The 14,243-nt window shown below is 43.4% G+C and overlaps 1 protein-coding gene across 1 annotated transcript in view; it reads left to right on the forward strand.

Annotated features, from left to right (window-relative positions):
• Positions 1-2,600: 2,600 nt before the first annotated feature.
• Positions 2,601-14,243, forward strand: part of SEC22C (SEC22 homolog C, vesicle trafficking protein) — a 72,728-nt gene continuing 61,085 nt past the window's right edge. Inside the window, 4 exon segments of the mRNA XM_030197699.1 lie at positions 2,601-2,642; positions 2,644-2,783; positions 10,588-10,669; positions 10,671-10,752. Coding sequence (XP_030053559.1) covers positions 2,601-2,642; positions 2,644-2,783; positions 10,588-10,669; positions 10,671-10,752 — 346 coding nt within the window.

Consider the following 14,243-nt stretch of genomic DNA (forward strand, 5'->3'; position numbering starts at 1 on the left):
AACTGCAGTTAGTGTATCTGGACGTTAAAAAAAAAAAAGTTTGGACAAGTTCCTGGAGGAAAAGTCCATAGTTCGCTATTGAGACAGACATAGGGATGCCACTGCTGCCCTGGGACTAGTAGCACCGAATGTTTTTAGTATTTGCATTTCTGCCAGGTACTTGTTATCTAGATTGGCTACTGTTGGTCAATCTAGTCCAGAATGCCGTTTCCATTGGTCCAACCCAGTATGGCTATTCTTGTGTTCTTATTTACTATACCCTGGTTATGGGGAAGTTAAGAAACAGCCCACAGTGTGGATGGAAAACAAACAACACTTTCTGGAGAGCAGATGGGGCAGGGCTTCCTTGGCAAAACTATGTGCACGTTTTGTTACACTATCACGAAAATTCTATAAAAATTTACTGCAATCAATCAATAAATATAATATGCATACCAGAGTACACAGCCACAAAGGAAGCTATCCGGTCCTCTGGGTGAGGAGAGGAGTACTGCACAGAAAGACGGGCATGTTGCTAAACGGGGAAAGGAGACAGAGGCAAGGTACATTTCGTAGCAGATAATGGATAGAAAGGTATGCTGAAAGGGAAGAGTACACATAGAAAATAATTGGGAAGAAAAAAGAAGGGATTAAAAAAAAGGTGACGTCACTCATCCCCAAAGAAAAGGAAGGCGTCAGTCAAAAGTTGTCCTGATTAGAGACACTAAATCAAAACACCAGATAAGCACGCAAATCAGTGCCGAATCCTCAGCAGTCCTCCTCTCTCCCACCGTAAACACTAGAGAAAATACTTCTTAGCCTGAGACCGCCACGTGAAACAGCCCAACGGATCACGTTCCCACAAGTTTGGCTTGACTTGTTTTTTCCCAAGGAGGAGATGCCCGTAAATAACTCAACTTCACCCATCCCAACATTTCTCGGGAGCATTTTGAACAGATGAAGTTTCATGACCTGACCACCACCACCAGGCGACGGCCTGACATCACAAGCTGAAGCGGTCTACGTTCACTCGGTCCAAGGAGGATTAAATTCTCCGCCATGCAGCTTCACCATCTTGGTAAGTCCAAGATAATGTAAGCGATACGGCGACATGCTCCGCCTACTGGCTCTAGCTCACGTAATCGGCCAGATACGCTCATGCCCTCGCCTGTCATTAAACCTCCTTGGTTTGAGCCTTGGAGCTTGCCGTAAGGAGGAGCGCAGGTAGTTCTGACAGTCACAGCGCGGTGTGCTTCGGCCTCGTGGGTTGGGTAGTATGTAGATTGCATGTATGTTTTTGTCTTCACCACGCTTGCGGTGGGAGAGGGTTTCTCTGATCCGGTCGCGCATGGCCAATGGGGCTTCCTCTCTCAGCAGGGACACCCTCTGTTCAGGGTGTGTGTGACGTGTTTGTTTATCCAGAAGCAGTAAACGTGTGATTGATTTGTGGGTAGAATTGCTGACAGGGGCTGGTGGCACCTTTGAGGCAAAGACCACTCTATTTTCATGCATAATGACTTATTTCCTGAGGCGTACTTTATGCATCTGAAGAACTGGACTCTTCTCCTGGAAAGCTCTTAATCCATAAGGTGCCACCAGCCTCTAGTTTTGCTACGGCAGTCTAATATGGCTGTCCTTCTGTTTTTTTTTGTTTAACTTAATAATGTGAGGAATTCAAAGGCTGTAAGTTCTAATGTTACAGTAAATGAAATAGGAATTAACATTTTTTCCCCATTGCCATCCCTGTATCTCCTTGTACTTTGACTCCAGGTGTATTGAGGAAGTCCCGTGCTGGTTGAAAGTTAGAAGTAAAACCTTCACTGTGTCTGTCACCAGAGGATTGCCACAGCAGGCCAAGGCTGATTGTCCTCATAGGAGCCAGCTCTGTGGGTGCTTGAGCACCCGCAATATTGAACAAACTCATTGACAGTGTCCAGGGAGAGGTAATTTGCAGTTCTTTTAAGCACTGGCGGTATGATAAAAAACCTCAGTATGTGTACTTTGGAAGAAAGGCTGGAGAGGGGTGATATGACAGAGAGATTTAAATACCTTCATGGCATAAATGCACAGGAGGCGAGTCTCTAAATTGAAATGAAGTTTTGGAATGAGGGGGCATAGGATGAAGGTGAAAGACTACAGACTGAGGAGTAACCTAAGGAAATACTTTAGGAAAAGGGTGGTGATTACATGGAACAGCCTCCTGGTGGAAGTAATGGAGAAAGACAATTGTGTCTGAATTCAAGAAAGCTTGGTACATGGGATCTGTAAGGAGAGAAGGAGGTTTCATAGACAGTATGGGTGGCCCAGACTGGATAGGCCATGTGGTCTTTACCTTCATTTTCTGTTTCACGCTAGCATAGGATTGGCTTTTGCATTTTTAGACTAATTTTAAGACTGATCAAGATTTTCTTAGACTGAGCTTTGGTATGGTGGAAAAAAACAAGACATTAAATAGGTGTTGTGATTGTGGTGGTAGTCTATTGAATTTTCTCCATGTGTAGATTCCTTGTTCAGAGATTTTGTATCATGACAGGTAGTATAGGACCCTAAGATGAATGAGTACCTTATTTCTGAAATATTTTTATTTCCAGGGTTTGCCTTCATGAATACTTTTGAGGAACATGTCCACGATTCTTTTTGCTTGTGTTGTCCGAGTGAGAGATTGGACTTACGCTCTCGGCTTCCACGGATTTTCATCCAAACAAGGACTTTATAGAATGCAGGAAAAGGTTGAAGATTTTGTCTTCTACTCTGGCACGATGTCCAGATCGAGGCACAGCAAAAGGACGTGACCTCAGTATACAGTAAGCATACCATTACTGTGTTGAGTGAATTTACTGCTTTGAAAATTAAAGGACATTGTATTTGCTTCTTGTACCGTTGTTGGCATGCAGACATTCCTGGACGATGTAAGGAGCCATTCAGTTCATGAAGTAGGGAGGGGATGTTTGAAAACTAGATGACCCATTTTCAGTGTGATCCTATATAGTGGATCTGAAGAATAAACGTTGCCATTGGCCATCTTGCAACTTGCTTGTGGTGTCTTTCACCCGCTTTGTTGTTTTATTGACACTCTGTGAAAGTTTTTGGTTTCCTCTTTTTGATTTTAAAATAAGCACCACTGTGAATCAGGAAGTCTGGTGGTACTCTTGATTGTAGAAGTCGAGGTGGTCTTTCACAGGTTCTGGGAGATGCATAGATAATTCCTCTCTCTCACCACCATGCTTTACAGAGCCTTCATTCTCCCAGATACCTACAGTTACTGTATATATTCTACAATTCAGTGCTTTATTTTCAGAAGCTAAGGGAGCCTAAAGAAGATTTGAATATGAAAAGAGTGAAAATTAATGAGCGATGAATGCCAGCTAAAATTGCTTTCGTCTTCTCCTGTTTAAGGAAGTCCTTTTAGAAAGCTTGCTTGGTAGTTACACTTGTGAGTAGTTACACTTGTGAATAGTGCACTGTATGTAAGTAACAGCTTTAAAAGAACTACTACTTGCATGTGAATGTTTGTGGCATGCACCAGTTTTTAAAGGGTCATGTTCTAGGAGGTCTTGAAAGCTTCTGCCTGATATTTTGCGCTATTTAACTGACGGAAGCTGACTGGTTAAATAGTGCTTAACCGATTATCTGCCAGTATTCAGCGTGGGATAACCAGCTATCCTCTGCTGAATATCTGCAGTTAGCAGTTGGCGGATAACTGGTTATATCACACGATATAACCGGCTATCGGCTGATTTTGAAACCGGGTTTGGCTGCATCAACCTCTGTATATCTCTGTCTGTTTTAAGGATAACTGGCTATGTGTGAATATTGATGTAACCGGTTATCTCGGTAAATAAATGTAGGTTGCAAAATCACTGTTTGTGTTCAAAACTCACAGGTACTTTGTCACTGGAGGGCTTGCAATTTAAGGGTCTTATTGTGCGTGGATGTTGGCTTCTACTGTGGCATGTAGAAAGCTAAGTCTGTGCAAATTTTATGCATGCAGAACTTGTGTGCAAATTGAGGGGAGGCTGCCAGATGCATGTGTAGAAGGGTTTCAAAAGCTCAGCTCCTTGTGCATATTTCAGAACAAAAATGGAAGCGTTTGCACATGTTGGCACCTGATCTGTATATAAATATGAGCCTTGCAAAAATTTGTAGCACATAAAAATTTTGCAAAGCTGAAATGCGCAAAAGGATAGGTGCTAATGTGTGCTGATACTTTTGTTTTTGTTCCAACATGTGCACAATCTCTCTTACCTCCCATCAGTGTTTTAAACTTGCAGGCCACTTCTCCTGGCTGCTGATGAAGATAACTGTCAGGATTTAATGTCGGGTTTGAAGATTTAACTTTCTGCGAATCCTTCTACACTGACCTGGACTTGTCAGAAAATTTCTTACCTTGGGCATGCAACAGAAACCACTATCCCCATCTCTGCCTGCTGTAGAACAGAGTCCGTTCCTCTATCCACATGTTCGGTATTTAAGCAAAATAAAGTGTGACCCATTTTCACTATTCATGGGCATTTTTGCTTAGTCACAGCCATGCATGGTGTAGTGCAATTGTAAATAAAAATTTGTTCCCATGAGGATGAAGATACTCACAGAGTTGTGCGTGAGTATTGTTACGCCAAAACAAAAAGTGTATAAAATACATTTATAAAATGCACAATACAGTAAGTGAACTGTTCTTTACAAGAAGGATACACAAAATGATGAGTTTATGGTGTTAGCCAAAGTGAACAGGGTCACACAGGAACCTAACCCCCTTTTCCCCATAGGATCAATGGTTCCGTGCTCATGGGGCTTTCTAGGAACATAACCCCAGTGAATAATGGACTTATGACTATGTAATACAGTCTATGGCCACGTCTTCTGAGTGAGTTAATGCTTATGCTCAACCCCTCTGTGCATTTCTCAGCCGTTAACACTCGCGTTCAACTGTGTGGTTAGGTTTGCTGTGTCTTTCTGCATTAGACCCTAAGTTTTTGTACCTGGGGCAGTGGAAGGTTAAGTGACTAGTCCAGGATCACAAGGAACCATAGTGGGACTTGAACCCAGTTCCCTGGTTCTCAGCTCACTGGACTAACCATTGGGCTAATCCTCCATGGGTGTATGGAGAAGTAGTTTAGTGGTTAGAGCAGGGATGCCTGGTTTAACTCCTGCTGCTCTTGTTATGATCTTAGGCAAGTAATTTAACTCTCCATTGCCTCAGGTACAAACTTACCCCCTCCCCCCCTTTACAAAGTTGTGCTAGTGGCTGCTGGTCTGTGTCGGCATTGTCGCATGGCAGCCACTAGTGCGGCTTTGTAAAAGGAGGGGGGGTTAGATTGTAATCTGTACTGTGGAAAAAGATGTGAGCTAAATCCAAATAAATAAATTAAAGTAAAAAATAAAGTGTAAAGTAATGAAATGATTACTTATAAGAAAGTATGGAATAATATCTGTTGACGCCCCTTTTTAGGGTGTATTGATGATTGACTTTGAGAGGGTGGAGCTCTTGGCTTGAGGACTGTCCAGTGCCGACATCCATTTTTTCTGGTTGCGTTTCTTATGATGCAGTCTTTGTTTTTCTAACACCTGGCTCCTGCTATATTCTGAAGGACAGAAAGCTTCCTGCATCTGGGTGATTTGACTAACATCTAATGACATGCAATTTGGTTGGCCTCGCTGCTAGAGGAATTTTGTACAAGACCATAGCGAGGGCAGTACAGAACAGAACACTAGCCACGTAACTTTGGATATTTTCTCTGTATAAAATTGTGCATATTCAGCTGATTTATGCATTAAGTAAAACAGCTGAATATTATATGCATTTCTATTTCGCTTTATCCCAGAAATAGTGACAAGATTACAAAAAGTCTAGGAAACTTAAAATAAATGCACAAAGCATAATAAGCATATACACAGTTGTCCCCCATTTAAGTCCCAATCTTACAGCTGACAAGGTTCAAACCATAACAAAAATTCATATTATTCGGTCAGGCACTTGGATGTCAGAATTCCATATAGTCCTCTGTCTTTTAATCACATCTAACAGAGACTTCCTGAATGAAAACAGCATGTCCCAGGTTCTTTTATAATGAAATGTAGAAGCCGTATAAGGTAGGTCCACACTTTGTCCCACTGGTATGCATGTCCTCTTATTAGAAAACTAGCCGTTATGCCCGTTAAAACAGGCGAGATTCCAGCTACCCTCCTCGCCAGGTCGTCGCCGGCCCGGGCCCTCTCTTCGCGATTCAACTTACAGCGCCAAAACCGCAGCAGGCAGATCAGCTGAGCTGCCGTCGGCCTTCCTTCTCTGCTTGTGTCCCGCCCTCGTGTGACGTAACGTCGGCAAGGGCGGGACAGAGGCAGGGAAGGAAGGCCGATGGCAGCTCAGCTGATCTGCCTGCTGCATTTTCGGCGCTGTAAGTTGAATTGCGAAGAGAGGGGCCTGGGCCGGGTGGAGGGGGGCGGGTGGCGGTGACTCCGGTTGGGGGGGAGCGGTAGCGACCTTGGCGGTTCCCTCCTCCCTCCCCTTCGCGCAGTTTCCTCTCTGTCCCGCCCCATCATCATGTATTGACACGGGGGTGGACAGAGAGGGAAGTCTTTACTGCGCATTTGCGGGTGAGTACGGTCACTTGCAATTTATATGTTTGATTCAATCATCCGGGTACAGGATGGACTGACATCACCAATTGTGTCTTTGAACTTCTTTGGGGTCTACCATTTATTCAGCCAATTCATTTTGGTAGCTAGGGTAATATTAGATTCTCACCTCACTTTCACTCCCAAATTTCTAATATGTACGAAACGGGGTTCTTCATTCTGCGTCACCTTTGCTCAATCTGTCGCTATTTCAGTGTTGATATTTTTCACTCTCGTATTCTTTTGTTCGATCTTGATTAGATTACTGTAATATAATTTATTTAGGTTGTACTTGATTCAATATAAAAAGACTCCAATCTGTGCAAATATGGCTATCCGACGGCTGTGCCCACGCCCAGCGTCGGGATCGTGCCTCCTCATTACTTCAAAAGTTTCACTGGTTACCTATTCAACAACGGATAATTTTCAAACTTCTTACTCTTACTTTCAAAGCACATAGGGTGGGTCTTCCTCATTTGTATTCACTTACTACTCAGTATTCTCCCGTCTGTTTACTTCGTTCTGTAAATGATCACCGCCTTGTTCTACCAGGTCCAAAGCTCGCTCTGTTGGAATGACTAGAAATTGCGCTTTCTTTTTTGCTGCCCTTTTTTTTTGGAATTCACTCTCCCTGCACATTCATGCAGAGCCACCTTTTAAGGCATTTAAAGCTGCACTAAAGACTTGGCTTTTTACTCAAGCCTTCGTTATTACCTAGCTTGTTCCCACGGGATTGGACTCTGTTGCTGTTGCTTTTAGGTTCTAATTAAAAACTTTTACTCTTCTCTTACTCATCGCTTCCCTTCCTTAGTTTGCTTTATTTTTATCTGCTGGATGTACACCTTTTCTTATCAAAATTGTAGTTATTTTCCATTTTAATATTGATTTTAATTATTGTAAACCACTGAGACCTGCTAGTTAGCATTAGTGGTATAGCAAATTTTAAATAAACTATAAACTACATGTAAACTGGGGCAGTCCCAAGTAAGATTTTAAATACTAAGCATAACCAGGGAAGCCCGGTTCAAATCCCATTGCTGCTCCTTGTGACCTTTGGCAATTCGCTTAACCCTCCGTTGTCTTGGGTACAAACTTTATCCCCCAGTTTACAAAGCTGCGTGGCATTTATGACACAGCCCGTTCAAAGTGAATGGGCTGTGTTGGCAGTACCTCACTGCCAGCTAGTAGTGTGGCTTTGTAAACGGGGATTAGATTGTAAGCCCTCTGGGGACAGGGAGATAAACTAGAGGGGCATAATCGAAGGGGACGCCTAAGTTGTACTGAAGACGTCCTCGCAAAACGTCCTGGTGGAGGGGCGGGAAAACCCATATTATCGAAATAAGATGGACGTCCATCTTTCATTTTGATAATACGGTCGGGGACGCCCAAATCTTGACATTTAGGTCATCCTAAAAAAAAAAAATCCTTAGAGATGGTCGTCCCTAGACTTGGTCGTTCTGATTTTCGGTGATAATGGAAACTAAGGACGCCCATCTCAGAAACAACCAAATGCAAGCCCTTTGGTCGTGGGAGGAGCCAGCATTCATAGTGCACCGGTCCCCCTGACTTGCCAGGACACCAACCGGGCACCCTAGGGGGCACTGCAGTGGACTTCATAAATTGCTCCCAGGTACATAGCTCCCTTACCTTGTGTGCTGAGCCCCCCAACCCCCCCAAACCCCACTACCCTCCACTGTACACCACTACCATAACCCTTACGGGTGAATGGGGGGGTACCTAGATGTGGGTACAGTGAGTTTCGGTGGGTTTTGGAGGGCTCACATTTACCACCACAAGTGTAATGATGGGGGAGGATGGGCTGGGTCCGCTTGCCTGAAGTGCACTGCACCTACTAAAACTGCTCCAGGGACCTGCATACTGCTGTGATGGACCTGAGTATGACATTTGAGGCTGGCACAAAAGATTTTTAAAGAGTTTTTTTGAGGGTGTTAGTGACCAATGGTAAGGGGAGGTGATCTCCAATTCTCTTCAGTGGTCATCTGGTCAGTTCGGGCACCTTTTTGTGCCTTGGTTGTAAGAAAAAGAGGACCAGGTAAAGTCGTCCAAATGCTCATCAGGGACGCCCTTTTTTTTCATTATGGGTTGAGGACGCCCATGTGTTAGGCACGCCCAAGTCCCGCCTTCGCTATGCCTCCGACACGCCCCCGTGAACTTTGGTCGTCCCCGCGGCGGAAAGCAGATGGGGATGCCCAAAATCCCTGTGAGGACGCCCATCTTTCGATTTGTATCGAAAGATGGGCATCCTTCTCTTTCGAAAATAAGCCTGCTAGTGTGCCTAAATGTAATTTGTCTTGAGTTACTACTGAGAAAGTGTGAACTAAATCCAAATAAATAAATAAATAAATTTAAATAAGTGTGAGTGTATTATATTATTATTATTATTTTTTATCTTCATGTAACAAATAAGTGCAAGAAAAGCAGTTTTTCTAGATGCGTTTATTACTATAATATATATTATTCTGTAATCATATTGATAGTGTACACCACTTTTTCAGGATAATCCTGTGTTTTTTGTACCTAGTGGTGAAGTAATGGATGTCACTTTTTATAATTTATTCTCTGTTTTTCCACGGAAATGACGTCTATGTTTTGAGAAATATGCATAATTTTTTCTTGTCCAGCGGTCTTACATATTCTAATACGAAGTATTCGTCCCAATCAGTTTGGAACTATAAGAATCATAAGAGAGATTTATCTCGGTAAGATATACAGGTTTCAACATCACTGTAGTTCACCTTTGATTTTTCCTCTCTCTCACATAAGATATATATTGAACATATGTTGAGGTAGAGCACATTCACTTTATATGGAATGTGCATATTCACACACTATTAAGAATAAACACCTTCACTTCACACTTTACACTCACTCTTTTTATATCAATATAAGCACAATGTCTATTGTATCCATATAGCAATATAAGCACACTCCCCATTGCATGGATATACCAGCACTGAGTCATGTTTTCACTGGACACACGTATTCCAATTAGCATTATCACGTATGTATGGTCCACCTGAAAGTATTTATCTTTATTTACTTCAGTGAAAGTATGATCTCCGTTATCTTTTTAATTTGTATATTTTATAATTTTATATAATTTTTAGTTTGCATTTGTTCAAGATATGTGTTTTTTTTAAATTTATTGGATTCTGTTATGTTTGTAATACCTATTATGTATGTGTTTTAGACCCCTGAGGCAGACGCTGGTGAGTGCCAAAACACGGCCCATGTTGGATCATTTTCAATAAAGACCGTGCCATCATTCCACTTCTGGAGACCCTTTTGTGCTTTGCTTTTTTGTTGTTAAACTCTAAAAAGTCTAATACACCACATATAGCACTCTCCCTTGATCCAACTCTCTGGTTACCCAGTCAAATTAAATTAATCAGATTTGCAGTATCACAGCTGGTAGTGCTGGTGTGTGCTTGTTTTCTCTTTCTTTTCCGAACCATTTATCGAGGCTTTCTTCAGCTCATAGCAGTAGGACACCATTGCCTGCAGAACATCAGAGAAGCACAGAGCTGTTGGAGAGTGGGATGACGTGCTTGTCGCTTTTAAATGCTGATATTTTTGTCAACAGATATTAGGGAAATATAGACCTAAAAGGAAGGACAGGAGTAAGCACAGAGGATTTTTAGTTGCAAAGAAGTTAAAGGGGAGCATAAGTGATTGTGTTCTGTGGTATTGTAACAGGAAGGAAATAGTCATACTAGATAGGTCTTGTGGTTTTCTGTGGGCATTTGATGTCTTGGTACCCACTCTCCTAATTTCTTCTCTTTTTTTTTAAGGGTTTGCATTATATGATGATACTGTCCAGTCTCCAGTTTGGTCTAGGCATGTTTTGAAATGCTGCCTTAAATTTGTTCTCTCCCGATACAGCAAGTCTCATTGCTGGCCTCCCTGGAAGGCTGTAGGTTCTAGCACGGTTGTCTTTTCCTGTGATGGAGACTTGAAGTTTTTCTCTTTCAGTTTTCACACTTGTGGAGATGTCACCTTCATGAGTATCTGCTCCAGCAGCTTCCCCCGTCACCATGGCTTTTGCTTCCTGGAGGGCACTGCGCTGGGAATTCCGAGCTTCTTATGACAGCATCTGTGTGGGTTTGGCATCCAGACCATATGCCTTTCTCGAGTTTGGTTTGACCATACTTTTACGTTCTGCATTTATTAAGCTGAAATTTGGCAAATGCGTAGGGAAGTGACTATTTGCTGTTAATACACTTCAGTAAAGCTTCATCCTGTATTTTTAATTTTTCTGACAAAAACAAGTTAGGTTTCTTTTTAACTTGACAGGTGATCATCTACAAAAGGTTATGGTCTCACAGACTCACAGTGTTTGGAGATCATGCTAGTGATATCTGTGAGGAAAATGTCCTGCTGATGTTAAACCCAGTGCCAGGTTAGGAATGATGGTTTTACCTGGTGTGTGCAGTCTGTCAGTGCTCTTTGTAAGATGAGTTGGTGGTCTTTGTCCATGTCACTGAAACTGCTAATACGACTAGCACGGCTGCCACTTGACAGTGGCGTGTCCTGGGATTTGTGATGGTTCTGTTTATTGAGAAGTAGCACACTGAAGCTCATCTTTGTACCATTTGTGCTGTATTTCTTCTGGGATTAGGTGGAGAGTCTTTCAGTTTTTAATGTTGTTGGTCTGCTGTCTACACTACTACCAGATTTTATTGCTGTATTTGAAATGTATTTATATTCGGCCAATCCACCCTCCTTAGCAGATTACAATAAATTATACATAATCAATAGGCAAACAAAACCAAACAGAAACATCTATTAAAAGCTCATTCTTAACAGAAAGAATGTAGGGACCCTTTACCAAGCTTCGGCCAAAAGGGTGTCAGTGTGTGTTTTTGCCATGCGCCTAGAGCCCTTTTTACCACAGCTGGTAAAAGTGTAGTCTTTCTTTTCTGAGGGAATGGCCGTTCAGCAAGTTAAAGCATTTGCCTCACAGCCATTTTGATGGGGGGGGGGGGGGGGCCTTTGGGTGGCGGTAAGGGATCCTCTGCTAATCCGGCGGTAACCGGGCAGCGTATGGCCCTGCCTGATTACCACCGGGACCCCCCTGGTGCTACAAAAAATTATTTTTGTATTGCCGGATATGACAGCATACTGGGGGTGGGAAGTATCGCTGGGCTGCTGCGGTAGCCTGGGCGGTATTTCCTAGTTAGCGAGCAGTACCGCCGCTTTGCAAAAGGGGCCCTTAGCTTGCTTGTGTTTGTAGGTCAGGCTTTGATTTATCCCTTTTACCCAACTTTTTCATAAGGCCTCCAGAAACCATTTAGTGAATTAGAATGCCAGCAGAGGGCGCTACAGTTAAAAAAAAAAAGATTTCTTCCTTTCTGTAGTGTAACAGTGGAATTTACTTTTGAAATACGGGGGTGTGTGTGTGTGTGGGGGGGCGGGGGGAAATAAGTATTGTGCTGGTAGGGTGAACTCAAGTTATGTCAGCTTCACAGACTATTAAAGCAGTCCAGACGTTGCCACGTATCCGCCTGAAGTATTAAAAGACTAAAGTCTAGGAGGAAGTGATGTCACGGATCTGAATTGCTGCTGAATCTGTAGCTTTGACATATCCCTGATTCTTTTAGCTATATCGCATACATCCAATCCTGAGCATTATATTATATTCAATCAGGTCGGCATCTGATCTGACTGGGGCCAACCCTGTTTGGTGCGGGAGCTATGTCTGCTGCTAGGAAGGAAAGTGAACGCCAATCTACAAGGCAGGCGGGTAAGGGCCCGAGGCGCCACATGTTGCCACTGACTCACGGCTCACATTCTGATTCTGCCATAGTCCCTTACTGAGGCAGGTACTGCTTCTGCTAAACGGGGGATCTCAAAAGAACTAACTAAATGCCTGGAGGAGATTCGGGAAGAGATCAAATCGTCCAAGGAGGAGATTCTAGAAAGAATGGATGTCCTATATGTTGATTTTATGTGAGCTGGGAGGCAAGAGGTGGAGGACGTGGAGGCTCATGTGGACGAGCATGCAGATCAGCTGAATGGGGCAGATTCCTGGCTATTGAAGCTTTTTGATTATTTAGAGGAGTTGGCAATATAATGTGGATGATTTAGAGAACTGGGGGAGAAGGAACAACCTCCATTTTCATGGTGTCCCAGAGGTGGGAGATAGATAATGGAGGATGTGGTTTTGTGGTTGTAAGTCGCTATGTGGTAGCCTGCTTGGGACAGAAGAAATAGCGTTTGCTACTAAAGAACAGGTTTTGCAGCGGGCCAGACAGGTTCCACATATCGATTATAACGGTGGCCCCAGGTTAAAGTGTTCCAGGATCTATCCCAGCTGACGTCTCAGCGACATGTAATGAAACCGGCTTTGGACATTTTAACCAAAAAACAAGATACCTTATCGTTAGTCTTTCCTTTTGCCCTCTGCTTACAGTGGGGGGAAGCTTCATTGGCTCCGACTCCTTTCTGAAGTTGGAAGGTACTAAATGGAGAGGGCTTTACGTCTGTGTATCACCCGCCAGTGCATTTGACTCTTACTACAAGGGCTAAATTCCAGAAGTGGAAGCGTGTACCCAGCAAGTCTAAAAACGCCCCGACAGTCACCTGAAGAGACTGATTTGTTTGTAGTTTTTAGGTAGGTTGCTTCTTGGGACTTTATGTTTACGATTTTACTTTGAGACCTATGCTGTGTATCTGAGTTGTACTTTAATCAATCAGTTATTGTGCACGAGATGTTTGATGGGGTTTGACTAAGTTGGGGGGGGCGGGGGTTAGTGTGAGTGTAGGGGGAGGAGGGATGTGTATGTGATGGCGGGGAGGGGGTGGGGTTGTGGATTGCTGGATGTTTCATTCAGGGTGGGATGTTTGTGTGGAGCAGTGGGGATGTGCGGGGGGTGGGGGGTCTTGGGTGGTGCTTCGGGTTTGTTGGGTCTCTTTCTCCTGTTGTCCTAGGTAGGGGACTCTTTGTGTCCTTGTCTAGTGATGAGTGATGGATAGGGGGTGGTTTTGGTGGGAGGTGGGGGATAGGGTGAGAGGGAACTGTTTTTTCCATTGTTTGTATTATGTTGTTTTCTGTCTGGTGTGTACTTCTGTTGGGTGGGTGGTTGTGGGGCAGCTTGGAGGTAGGTTGGTGGGGTTGGAGGGGGGGAGGGTTTTTTTCATCTCTCTCTCCTTCTCCGTCCAACTTATGCGCAGCAAATTGGTGTCAGGCTTCAATTGGCTCGTTTAGTTTTGGGATTGTATACTAAATGAGTGTGGACTTAAGGTTCTTGACCTATAATGTCAAGGGTCTTAATTCTCCTCAGAAGCGTCAAAAGTTATTTAAGGAATTGTTGTCTGATAAACCGCACGTGGTATTTTTACAGGAGACTCGCTTTAAAAGGGAGCATGAAAAATACTTGTTCCATTGTCAGTACCCATATGTCTACTTTGCTTCTGCGGCAGATGATTCGAAGAAGCGTGGAGTTGCAATTTTATTTCATTCTTTGTTGCAGGTTCAGGTGATGAAAGTTAAGCGCAGTGGTGTGCTGGAGCCTATTGTTAAATTTTTAAAGCTCTTGCGAGCTGGTTGTTCTGGCAGGCGAGCTGGCTCCTAGGGGTGGCGCAACCCGCCGGTAAGTGAGGTAAGCATGGCAGGAGCGGCGCCACAA

Source organism: Microcaecilia unicolor, chromosome 1, assembly GCF_901765095.1.
Source record: "Microcaecilia unicolor chromosome 1, aMicUni1.1, whole genome shotgun sequence".
Taxonomy (NCBI): Eukaryota; Metazoa; Chordata; class Amphibia; order Gymnophiona; family Siphonopidae; genus Microcaecilia; species Microcaecilia unicolor.